At 36.3% G+C, this 13,777-nt stretch overlaps 1 protein-coding gene across 4 annotated transcripts in view; it reads left to right on the plus strand.

The window, feature by feature from the left end:
* LOC139963795 (gamma-aminobutyric acid type B receptor subunit 1-like) overlaps positions 1-13,777 on the plus strand; it is a 144,274-nt gene that overhangs the window by 120,468 nt on the left and 10,029 nt on the right. For all 4 annotated transcript variants that reach the window (XM_071964953.1, XM_071964952.1, XM_071964954.1 and 1 more), the window contains 5 exons: positions 541-662; positions 4,874-4,991; positions 6,102-6,165; positions 11,061-11,144; positions 13,201-13,348. In XM_071964953.1, the coding sequence (XP_071821054.1) occupies positions 541-662; positions 4,874-4,991; positions 6,102-6,165; positions 11,061-11,144; positions 13,201-13,348 (536 nt within the window). The remainder of the gene's footprint in view (positions 1-540; positions 663-4,873; positions 4,992-6,101; positions 6,166-11,060; positions 11,145-13,200; positions 13,349-13,777) is intronic.

Here is a 13,777-nt window from a genome sequence, read left to right on the forward strand (position 1 = left end):
GAGATCTGTTTATTGATTTTCTTAATACACAGCATAAATAAATTGAAAACAAACGTGCAATAGGAAAGAAATGATTGAGTATAGAAGGGATTTGACCCAGGAATGACCATTTCCCATTTTCTTCTTCTTCTTTTATTTTATTTATATTACAACGTACATATTCTTCTTTACATGTCAATTTGTGTTCATTGAACGATAAAACTGTTGTTATACATGCCTGTACTGATTCACCTGAAGAAACCTAAATTATAAGTTTGGTGTAAATTATGGAATAACAAACAAAACATGGTTTTCCAAATGTTCAGTCCAAGATCCACTTTTACTCAAGCATGTCATACCAGATATAAGCTTCCCGCAATACAAAAAACATTACGAAATTCATCAAGACTACATAGGTGATACAAATTTGACAGGACTAGTTCTGATATGCTAGTTTGTTTCACTGTGTTCCCTAAAACGGATTTCATTCAGTTCGTCTGTCATCAGTTGCAATTAACCGATTTTGCTTTCTCTCTCTCTATCTCTTTTTGGGGTCTGCAGACATCCGATAAATTTGAGGAACGGATGGCGAAAATATTTGCCAATCCAGCGCAAACAACTGGCTATCCTGAGTCTCCATTGGCCTATGATGCTGTATGGGCTCTAGCCCTAGCCCTGAACAAGTAAGATTTAATAAAAATGGTCTGAGCACTGCCCTCATTCTCTACGTTTTCCATTTAATGAAGTGTGGGCTCTCTGTGGTCACAACCATCGGACAGTAAAATTAGACTATTACTGTCCCAGGGCAGTGCACATTGCTTTGTATGAACCAATTCAAACATGATTTATAAGTTGGGGCTATTAACTTTATTTTTCAAGACTTGTCTGTCATATTTGGTTGCCATGTTTTTATTGACTAAGGATGGCTGACTTAAAAAGATATTTCATAATTTTATTCAAGGACACATTAAGGATTACTAGACAAATCTTTTGTGTTGCTATGGGGAAGTCTATTTAGTCGAGCATACCTGCTCTTCAGTATATTTCGACTTTGCACAAGATTGCAGGCTTATAAAATATGAATAACATGTCTGTACATGTGAGTCAACTTATAGTATACTTGATAGTAAAGTCAGCTTTCACTGTCTGTAGACATGCTGATAACCCATTGCTTTCTCATCAACTCTAGAAAACAGATCTTAATAAAGAACAAAGATTTTGCTTCATTACACCTGTTTGCATTGATATATTATCATTGTAAATGTAACTCTTGGTATTTATAAACACACAGACACACCCAGGTATGTTTTACCTGAATGTGTTTTACCTGAATGTGTTTTTTTCATTGTTTAAATCCACGTACACTACACCTTAACAATACCACTTTACAATACAATTCTTCTGAGGACATGTGTGATTCTTCTCAAGTAACCTCTGAGGACTTGGAATTCCTTTGTTCATGTCCTCAGAATACAAAAAAAGTCCACATTTACACACACACAAAATTGCCCAAGCCTTCCACCTATCGAATTGTGCTTCGAATTTGATGAGTTTAATTAGTGATCATGTTTCCAGGCAGTGTTGAGATAAACAAACAAACAAATAAACATAAATAACAAAGCATCATGGTACTGTCATGCAGCCTGCATTTTAGCAGTGTACTCCACAAGATCTAGCATAGTGAACACTATACACCTGATAACTCATTTTTTATGCGATTGTGTTTGACCTAATAATCACCATATTCTTGTCTTTTATAGAATACCTAAAACAGCTCATTTCTACAACATCCAAAATATATCTGTATTATATATATATAGGTCATGAAAAGTCTCAATGTTAACTTTTGTTATACATTTTACATGAAAAACTGAACTGAGCTGATTTAAACTGTTAGCTGCAGTATTCATCTAATGAGGATGAATTTCTATGTATACATGTTGATCACTGGATCGATGGATGTTATATTTCACTGAAATAAAAGACACAAACTGAAGTCAAAAAGATTAACACGATAGTAAAAACAGTAGGGTATCTTTTTCTTCCCTTCAGGCTCACTCATATCCCTATCCTTCACCTCCCCCCTCCCATCCCCACCCCCAAAAATGATCTAGCAACAAAAGAAGATGACAAACAGAAGTGATTAAATGTTGTTGGTATATATCTGCCACAGAAGTGCAAGCTAAATAGTTCTCAATGATTTAGGGTGATATTTTGTAGTAGGGTGGAGGTGAAAAACAGGGCTATAAGATCCACCAACAGCTAGCTACATGAGCCTTAAGTGTTGCTATTGACTGAGTATACTATACATTCCTAAGTATGAATACAAAAAATTAAAAAGGGGGATAATATTTGTCTTTTCTGAGAAAAAATTATTATAGTATGCAAAACTGTACCAGATTAGATGTACAGAAATCTCAAGCACTAGAAGCTTGCAAGATTTTGCTAACTATCAGCAATCAAATTGTACATCGAATGGATAATCAACACTTCAATCTTTGATATTTATGTGTTAATTCACTGTTATCGCCAAATTTGCTAGTTTACATACATCTTTGTTCATATTAGCTACTCTCTTACGAAGGAAGTCGCTCTGCATTTTTGATATGGCCAATTTCTTTGTTTGATTTGATGCAATAGAAAGCACTATGTATTGTAACACATGGTAATATCATATATTCAAAACCCTACTTGTCAAGTTCACAGGATTTTGTGTTGATTCTCTGAAAAGCCTCACCCCAGGGTGGCTGGATTTACAGGTTATCTTGTTTCTCTGTGTGACAAAACATTTCGCAGGTGACCGCCAGTGACTCGGTCAAGTTTTCTGACACTTAAATAATCTCCTAGGATAACTGACAGTGGGTAGGTTTACAAGGTATTTATACTCAGTTGCTAAGGAAGGGACTATTGCCTCAAGAAGGAGATTAATTGTACTTATCAGATAAAGCTAGGAGGTGATAGCTAATGTAATTCATCTGTTAGGATGTGTCCTTTCTAGGTAGCTTGAAGCTAAGATCATGATTCAGACACAAAGCCCCTTCTCTCTATCTATAATAAAAAACCATGCATCGATTGGAGGAGCTGACAAATCTTTTTCAATTAAGGCTTTTCTTTGGTTAACTGTCACTGTTCAAGCAACGGACCATCCATGATTCAGAGAAACGTAAGGTCAAATCTTAGCTTGGTGCTGAAATAGAGAAATTTTGTAGATAGGATATGTATCTCAAGAGCAAAGCTTTTATGTGGTTGGTTTTATGTTAACAAACATGGATCTCTTGTTACATGTTGTCAGCATGCTTATCTTGAAGTGTAGGCTTTTACTAAGTGTAACGTTCCATTCTTGAATAGAAAACTATGATTTATCATAAAAGCCTATCCTTGGAGTTTATAGCAATATGTCTGCTTATCATAAAATGAAGAAATATGGTTGATTTAGTGGGAGTTATTAGTTTACATATCTTCTTCTTTTTATATTTTACAAGATGTGTTTAGTTATTGCTATATGGTGGTTAATAGTGCTCATTTTGTTAATCATATTTAAATTGATTTATTTCTGTATGATGGCTTTCAAAGAAGATGAAGAGGACCACAGGTCTGACAAGAGGGGTAGGAGAGGTGGTGGCAGTGGGGTACAACAGTGCGGCCCTGAGAAAATAAGGGGGTATAGGGAATGGGGAAATATTGGATAAACAATTAATTGCCATTTACAAAATATGCCCTTAAGGAGACATGAAAACTTCAAGAAGTGGCCTCTGGGTGGCATAATTGTCCCCAGGGGCACAACCAGGCTCTCAATGCCCCCGCATAGTTTGTTATTATCCTAAGGGAATCCAAAGAGGTACAAGCAAGCACAATCAATTGTTAATATCTGACTCTGTCCTACTTCAACTGAAAGTAATAATACTAAAACCCATCGGTGCACAATATTTAGGTGTTGTTATATATATCACTAAGTTGTGCCAACGAGAAGAGAAGGCCAGAGTAGAAATTACAACTAAACATATTCTAAAAAATATAAACATAGGTTGGTTTATTAGGATATCAAGTTGAGTTTTCTATATGAAGTTTCATCCATATGTTTGTAGCTACAATGGTATATACTATTACAAATGAAGGGAAAAAATTTATTGAAATAGTACACCTTGTTTTTTTATCCATCATTGTAGGGCTCTATCAGTGGAAAGGAATTTCATGAAATTTAAAAGCAAAAACAAATTCACTGATGAATCACACATGATTTACAAATTTTCATATCCTACTCAATGGTTGCTAAGGGGTCTTTTTTCACCGGATATTTGCATGGCATATTAATACTCATCGTGTAATGAGGTCAACAGCATTGTTCTTTATTACCGTATTGTCTTCAGTTAATTTCTTATATCCTTATACTTCCAGGCCTAGAATTTAATGAGTTTAGCCACTTGGTAAAAGGTACAAGTGCTTAAAAAATTTACTAGCTAAGTTAAAATTCCCATTGGCATTTTGCTGAATTACATTACACACATGAATTACATTACACACATGCTTGATTATGCATGAAGAAGCCAAACAGAATTTGCTGATGATATACAGCAGCCTAATATAGGAATACAGGGCTGTTTTAGGCAGCCTACATATAGATCATGCCCATTGTATAATTGACTGTTGTACCCAACATATACCATGTTTTATGTTCTACTGGGAGAAACATGCAAGTGTTGTTTCATTTTACTTGCAAACTGCAGAATCCACTGTCATTATTTAGCCAGTAAATAGTCTGAATTTCGGGCCCCATTTCCACGATATTTTTACATGACACACAAGAAAATATCACACGTCTTTTTTGTGATGAGAAACCACTTGATCAGTTTCTCATTTTCACATTTTCTTCTCCTTTTTCTATCTCTTCCTGAAGTACTATGAACAATTTAGCTCCACGGAACCTCAGCTTAGAGGATTATAATTACAACAACCAAGAAATTGCTGACGATATTTACATGTCTCTCAACTCATCAAATTTTGAGGGTCTCTCAGTAAGTGGAAAAGTTATTATTATTATTGTTTTTCTTCCCGTCTGCTTTGGTATCCCATTAAGTTTTTGTAACTATATGCATACTCCTATGTTCATATTGTAAACTATGTTAGTTTCTTGTTGTCAAGGGTATGGATAGGATGGAAGCCTATCAGTATACTATACATTTAACTACTATGTACCAGCATGAAGAACTACTGTACAGCATTTCTTGTGTTAGTAAAACAGATTAAATTAAAAACTGTGGTTCCCACACGGTCTGGAAAAGTCAGGAAAAAGTATGGCAAAGGAAAAAACCCATTTTGTAGGTCATTTAAGTTTCAAATTTTGAAGCTTATAGTCTGGAAAAGGAAGAATCAGGGCAAATCCTTGTGTGAATTTACACTTTTTGTATGATTTAACTTAATACACAAGCAAGGGGTTTGAGAAAAGGGAGAAAAAAGTTAATAATATAAATCCAACTTTGGTGAAAAGAATTGGCTACATCATGTTATATTTGAGGTCCTTGTCTCTTTAAATGTCCACCTCACCAACAATTAACAACATTAGCTACATCATTAGTATATGAAGGCATCATCGTAAACCATGCACACAGCTTGTTTGGAAGAAAGTCTGGGATTTCATTTCCCTCAAAAGTGTGGGAACCATATGTGTTACACACAGAGCCTACATGTAGTTTAATATGTGTAAGCAGAGCTAACTCCCAACCAGGAACGTAGAAACTTAGAACTGGATTTGAACCATGGCTATACAGCAGACAGACTACATGGCCAGCCTAATGATGAGTTGATAAGCCTATACTCATGACTGCAGGAATTCTCCTAGCGCCCAATGCTGTAGGAACTGTGACATATGGCTTGTACTGTGATACCATTCAGAAGGTTTGATCAAGCACATAATTTATCTAATTCATAGGATAAATCTAAATGAATGCAAAACCTTTTGAACCCACACTGATCTCCATGGGGGCAACATACTGTATGTCACACACACCTGGCTTGGTGGGTGGGATTAGATATATGCTATACAGCAGATGCTATCCATAGTGTAACCATGCATTTTACAATCTTAACAAAAAATAAACTTGAAAATATCCTTTTTTCTTGTCTAGGGCACTGTTGCATTTTCCAGCACTGGTGACAGATTGGCCTGGACACAAATTGAACAAATGAGAAGTAAGTAAAATGTTTTACAAATGACAGCTAACTTTAGATTAGCTGATCCTACTGCTTTGTCCCTTGTCCCTGCGGAAACGGACACAACTCGGAATTTTGTTTATATCTCCCCCCCCCCTCCCCCACGCATCATCTTAGTGTACAGCAAACACTCCATCGAGTGGCACATTTTACTTGTTGGGGGGCTTGTTTTTCCATGCAATCAAATTTCTAGCCAAAATCAAAACTGACACTATTCTGTTTATCATTTTTAATGCATCCAAAAATCGTATAGCTGGAAATGATTGGACAGATATTGTTCAGCTCAATCGAGTCATGATCATCTGGAAGGCTTAGCTACAAATGGAAGTTGACAAGCCTCTGTCCTTGAAAGTTAATGATGTATCTGGTGAAATAAATTGCATCGGAGCTGTGAAAAAATTAAAACTATAATGAAAATATTCTCCGTGGTGAATAATTGGTTGGCAGAACCAAACAGTATGGCAACCCATGAAAAGGTTTTTTTTTTTCACATTCTTGTGAATCTTACCTGTGGAATGATACCGTGGTTAATCGGATGTCTGGTAAAAAATTTGGAGGACCATTTCAGATGGGAAAAATGTGGATTTCACCTACATGGAAACCCATCTTACATAAGCCAGCCAGGTTTTGAAGGAACAACCTCACATATGCTAGGTATATATGTGCTTCTAAATGCTACAGACTTTATCCACTAGCCTACCATAGCCCAAGCTGGATAACTTACAGCTCTGTACCAATCTTCCATAGGAAAGACTAACAGAAAACTGTACTTTGGCTATGTCCACTGGTTCTCTCTTTATCCTCTGGCTAGCTGTATAGCTATGGCTGTCGATCTCCCAGCTGTATAGTCATATACAAAAAATAGGCAGCCTAGCTTTCTATATTCTTTACACCTAGGCATCTGATGGTTCTGTACTGTTTTAAAGATACAGTAGATTTCAGACTGTTTGAAAGTGTGTCTTTTATTACCAAAGTTCATTTCACCTCATGCAAAATGTAAAAGTCGTTTACGCCACAGGTTTTTGATATAGCATTAGTCGAGATAGGCAGATAACTGCACCTAGGAGAGTTGATCGAGTACTTACGTGAATCATGACTAAAGTTATTACAGAGAACATGGATGGAGGGATGACAGCCTGCGTGGGATGTCTTTCATAAGCTATCAATGAAGAGTAGTTTCATGTGAGCCGTTAGTAATATCTAAAAGTGCACAAAGGAACTAAAAGGAAGGGAGATAGTGACACGGAAAAGTGGTTGCGGATAGAGAATATATGTGTATGGTAATTCTGTATCTTATTCACATGATATGACTAGGAACAGTATATAGCCCGTGCATGGGACATAAAATATCAAGTAGGGCGAATTAATGTCTACGTTGGTATGTGAGCTACATGTAGGCTACTGGCATAGGTCTTGAACCAGCTCACTTGAAATATTCAAAATTCAGATTTTAATCTCTCGTGTAAAATTTAGGAAAGCATTTAAGACGAGAAGTTAGAACAAAATTCACTTATAAGCTACGATGTAACAAGGAGACAAATAAAAATTCAAAAGAAATTTGATAGTGACTGATGCCCAGAAATGTTTATGATATTCAACGATGGCTTTATAATTATGTATCAAAGATCCACTTCTGTGATGGCCTTGCATAATCCTATTGCTACAACTGCATGCTTAAATATATATTTGAAACCTTGACCTATGACCTCACCAAAAAGGTCACACATTTTTTTCATCTTTACAATGAAACCTTTAAGCTATAAAACAACAGCAGCACCATTCTGTCTGAGCCTGATAATTAACTTGAAAACTTTTAAGTTTTAATTCTTATCAAACTTTTGTCAGAAAACAACATATTCCGACGCACTGCTTTGTAAAGAGATCTGAAACGTCAAACATTGTAAATCATTCGGGCAATTGCCTTACACCTCAGCACTTTTTGGTTCTGATGGGGTGTAATTATACAGGGTTTTTAGCTTGACCTCAACTACATGCACTACACATTTCAGGGCCTAACACAGAGAATTATAGCCTAAGTTCCACCAGTAAGATGTACCTAGACTACCGGCGAGGCAAGTTTAAATGGAATCTCCTGCCAGTGTTTTAAACCTGTATTTCATTTACGTTAAATAGAATGTGGATTAAAGTTTACTATAGAAGTCACAGAAGTCAAACCCCAAGAGTTGATTCGATCTTTCTCAAGGACGAATGTGTTAATGAAGTCAACAAACGGAAAAACTCAATTACTGGCAAAGGTGAAAGCATCCAAACACACCTTTTTCATGACAAAATAGTCTTTCACCACTTTCTCTGTGGCTGTTGCGGTAAAAGTTTCCAAATTTAATCGCTGCATATATATGTACCGCTTTCTACCACTCCATTCAAATTTGCAAACAAACAGCTCGATCAGCAGCCTGACGTGAAATAAATTACATTTTCATTTTAATTTGCTCATAATTGGAATTCATACTCGTGTAGCCCGGAGGGTGTGCGTGGCATTTGGAAGAATTTGTCTTTCTCCGTCCTGTGTTTGCTGGATTCCAAACTATGGTTCTGGATGTAGGGTTTTGACTGTGCTTTCTGGTATCAATAAAAATTAGCACATTTTTTTCCCCCTTCATATTAGTGAGATGAGATTGTTATTTTGAAGTTTTTGAAATTACCAGAGACATGTCTTCCAGCTTAACTATGAAAGTCTTAATTTTTTAGCCAGCTTAATATTGTCACTCTTGGAATATTAAAATGGAAATGATTTTTGTATTATTGTTTATCATCTGATATAGTGTTTTATTAGTAAAGGGACAATCAGCATTTCAGAACAGTTGTCATATTTTGCACAGGATTTTCAGTGTTGATTCCAGGACTGGGTTTGAATAGAAATACAGTATAACTGGTGTTACTGAATAGTAAAAGATAATAAGTAATTATATTAGTGTAAAAATTAATTTAATACAGTGATATTAAATATATTAATATTAACAACGTGCAACAGATGCACAAAGCAGAAGATGAATTAAGAGGTGGATGAAGGCACAGAGCCTGAGAGAGATTGAATTAATAATTAAAGTGCATCATTGATATGAAAGCTATTAACTCCATAGTCTATAATTGCAAAGATTGGTTTTCATGTTAGAAAGTCGGTGGTGGGGTGGAGGGGTGGTAAAAAATGTGATTTCAGGAAATCTCAGTCAATGGAAATGTTTTTTAAAACAGTTTCCCATGTTTCGCTGATAATATTCATAAAATTTTATATTTTCTTAGTCTCTGTGAATGCCCAAAATGGACTTCTCACCTGTTCTGTGCACGTTTCACACCTACTTATTTCTTTAGTGAGCATTCTTTCGAGGGAGTTCGATCCAACATGTGCTTTTCCTAAAGACGTTTGATCGATGATTGTTGATATTTTATGACCTTTACCCCCATAATTTGATTTAATTTGATTCAAATTTATTTCCTCAAATGTACATAAAGGCCTGGTACACAAAGTTACAATTACAAGATACATTTGATGAATACTAGAAACAAAAGAAAGGTTGTTTATCAAGCTAATTGACCACAAGAACAACAAAATGCAAGGAGACAATAGAAATGTAAACAAAATTCACAGGAATATTGGAATTGAAAGGAATATATATAAACAAGATTAGATTCAAGAATATTTGCGGAGGCTCCTGAGAGTACTAGCTTGCTATTAAAGGAATACGATATGGGAGATTATGCCACATATAATAGCAATTGTTGTCCAGTAAAACAATTAATGTCAAAATTCTCGCCGTTGGTAAGGCCTGCATTTTGTACCGGGAGACTTCAGCACACGACAGTACATGACTGATCACAACCCCACACAACTTGACTGTCATTACGGGCAAAATTGTGAAAATTAAGAATACTAATGATTGTGAATTTGCCTGTTTTAAGTCACATATTAAGCTTCGATCAGTCTGGAAAACTGAACATGAAGTAGAATTATCCTGACTGACAGCCGTGCGGTGTGCAGGGCTTTGATCACCATGGAAACTGTACAGTTTTAACCAATGATTTATGACGACCAATCACAGGGTTCATAAATTTCCATCTGACCTGAACAAGCTCCGTTCATTAACAGCAAACAGTCATTGTGTTCGCCGATCAGTCGGTCAGTATGCGGGGGTCAGTCTTAGGACTAATTAATCTTCACAATTAAAAATTTTCCACTCCATGACGGTTGATTCGTGTCGGAGTCAGTCGTACATTGTGGAACGTACTTTACTTTGCTAGCTAACCTGTCTATAGTGTTATTCGTTATTTACGAGAAAGTGGATCTTTGAAAAATATTTCCCGTTCTCAATTATAGATGAAAGTAGGGATGCACCGGATATCCGGTCCGGCCGGACTATCCGGCCGGATAGTGAGCAATTATCCGGTTCCGGTTCCGGCCGGATATTTTTCAAAATCCGGCCGGATCTTCTTCAAAATCTGGCCGGATCTTTTTCAAAATCTGGCCTGAATTATTCCTTAAAAAGGTGTTGATATTAACTTAAATCAATGTAAACTATTTCCAAAAATTAATAAAAACATTCAAAGTAAGGAAAAATTAGGTTTAACGTGTTTAATTTAATTTTCTCAATGGTCTGGCGGTTTGCGTATACCTCACCTAAGATTTGCTCCTTGTTTCATACTTCTACTTCTTATTAATGATTTTCTTTTGTGAAATGAAAAAATCCGGTTCCGGCCGGATTTTATCCGGCCGGATTTCATGTACTATCCGGCAAAATCCGGTTCCGGCCGGATCCAAAAATTTGGATCCGGTGCATCCCTAGATGAAAGGTCCTTACCGATGTGGTGTTCTTATATAATAAATATTGATTTTATTTAAAAACAATTGTCATTCCCAGATGGCACCTATCACAAGATTGGTTATTACTCAGATGCTACTGACAACCTGACCATGGTGAACACAACAGAGGAAATATGGCCAAGTAAGACCTGATGACATCTTAAATGCAGACGTTTTTTTTGCTTTTCTTGTCATCATTTATGTGTTTTATCCTGGAACAAAAAAAAGATTCAATATTGAAACAAAAAGGAAATAAAGATTCAATCTCTGACCTTTCATACTGCCAATTCCAATATGATTATTATGATTATAACTATGATTATTACTATTACTATTATTGGGATTATTATTTATTATTTTTATTATTATTTTTATTATTTTTATTTTTTATTTTTATTATTATTTTATTATAATTGAAAGAGAATTAACAGGATTCTATATTGAACTATCACATCCCCCAATGCGTTGTGAGTACTTTGAGCAAATTTTGTTGACCTATCGGTGTGGGTATAAAGAAATGAACACTATAGGTCTCTGTGCACTATTTTTGTCGTTGTACTGTCTCATTACCCAGAAATCACCGTTCGCTCCAAGACTTCTCAAATCTCTTTTACAGAAATTTATTATATGTTAAAAGAGAATTAACAGGGTTCTGTATTGGATTCTCACATCGCCTCAATGCATTGTCAGTACTGCGAGCAAAGTTTGTCAACGTGGGTATAAACAAACGAACGCTATAGGGTCTCTGTGCACTATTTCTGTTGTCGTACCGCCTCATTACCCAGAAATCACTGTTCGCTCCGAGACTTCTCAAATCTCCGCGCTTGATTCAGCAAAGCAATTCTTCCACCGTGATGGAAAAGTGCATCCAATTTGTCAAAGCAATGTTCCTTTCATGGCACATTGATTATTTGTACTTTACACGAAATAGCTGGTGGAACGTAAACAAAATTTACACCCCCTTTCCATCTTTTCTTGTTCTTCAATATTCCATTTTTAGAATACCTCTGTTCTGATTTAGAACAACCTCTTACTGCTATAGCCAATATTGTGAGAACTACTATGAATTAATTTGACATCTAGAATTTGTGGGGGGGGGCGGGTGGGGGAAGGGGAATGCTTGGCATCGAAGCATGCATGTTCACTTTTGTGGAATCACTATCGATGGGTTATTTAACCCTTAATTTTTGCATGAACGAGGAATGGGGATATATCGAGGAAAATGATCTCTGGGGGTTACTGATGTGAGAAATTACTTTGTAAAATATGCAGGAATAAAAAAATGCAAAAAAAACCCGAAAACTAAAAATTTGTCAAACTGCACATTTGTGACCTCAGTTTAAAAGGTAAGCAATTAATTTGGAAGTTCAATATAAATTTTATTCTTTGTGAACAATAACAACTTAAATTATTTCTTTGCCTTCGTCTAAACATTCTGCCAAGTTGCAGACATCTCACGGATGCTATATTTCGATTTAGTATCAATCATCCAAATAGATGCTATACTTTAGCACAACTGAACTCAGCGTGATCGGGAGTTACAAGAACTTCAACCATTAGTACAGCTATTAGAGGAACAATACCACTGGTTTCAGCTTGACTGGGCTCCACATAATAATAAATAATAATAATATGTTAATTCTATATTACTGGAAGTCAATGAATGAAGTGCGAGTGATCGGGCGACAAACGTTTTCTTGCGGATAGTCATTGGTTGATGTCATTCTATTTATAAAACCAACCCAGCCGTCTTCAGACCATTTTTGATGAGTTTTGAAATCTCTTCTGAGGATTTTAATGAAAAGTGAAAATCTGCATGACTGTCTAATTAAGCTGCATGTGTAAAAAAGAAGGTCTATATAAACCTAGGCTGTGTGATGTGGCTGCATGGTACATTAGGAATTAACAGTATATACTGAAGACAAGTGTAATTAGAAGTGTTATTAACATGGCTCTGAAGTGTATCCTATCAGATCAAAGTGGGTGTTTTTTGCCAAGCACCACATTTACAAGCATTTCAAGAGAAAATCTAAGCATGAATCATTCACTTGAGACATGATTTTTCAAGTTATCCAAACTGCAATGAAGCAATGCTTTTTATAAAAAATTATGAAAGCATGGGGCTAAATGTGCTATAACCATGGTAACACTTTACATTTTAACCAACTTTTTTAACTCTGATGATAATCTCTTTGCAGATGGTATACCAAAGGACGGTGTGGACGAGAGGATTGAGTGGAAGTACATTTCAAAGAGCTGGTATATCCCAGCATGCCTCTTGGCATCACTGACCATCATAGCTGCCATCTGTTGTATCATATTTAACTTCCTTTATCAACACACCAGGTATGCAACATTGTTATAAAACATTTAGATTCTTAGACAAGTGCCAAGCTCGTCCATGCGTGTGCATGTCGTAGGTTTTAAAAAGGTGTGTCTGTGCAGATACACATATCTTGGAACTGCCGATGGCTCCACAAGCTTGTCCATGTGTGTCCATATCATGGGTCCGCAAGCACGTCCATGTGTGTGCATGTCATGGGTCCACAGGAACGTGTGTGCATGTCATGGGTCCGCAGGCACATGTGTGTGCATGTCATGGGTCCGCAAGCACGTCCATGTGAGTGCACATCATGGGTACGCCAGCACGTCCATGTTAAGTTGCTTGAAATATTTGTAAAGGATCGAGTTCTTTTCCCCGAGTGTTGTGAATGCGTGGAATGACTTGCCTCTGTCCTCTTTCAGAGTGTTATATTAATTAAGTGGCTTGAGGAA

This window comes from Apostichopus japonicus, chromosome 22, assembly GCF_037975245.1.
Source record: "Apostichopus japonicus isolate 1M-3 chromosome 22, ASM3797524v1, whole genome shotgun sequence".
NCBI classification, from domain to species: domain Eukaryota; kingdom Metazoa; phylum Echinodermata; class Holothuroidea; order Aspidochirotida; family Stichopodidae; genus Apostichopus; species Apostichopus japonicus.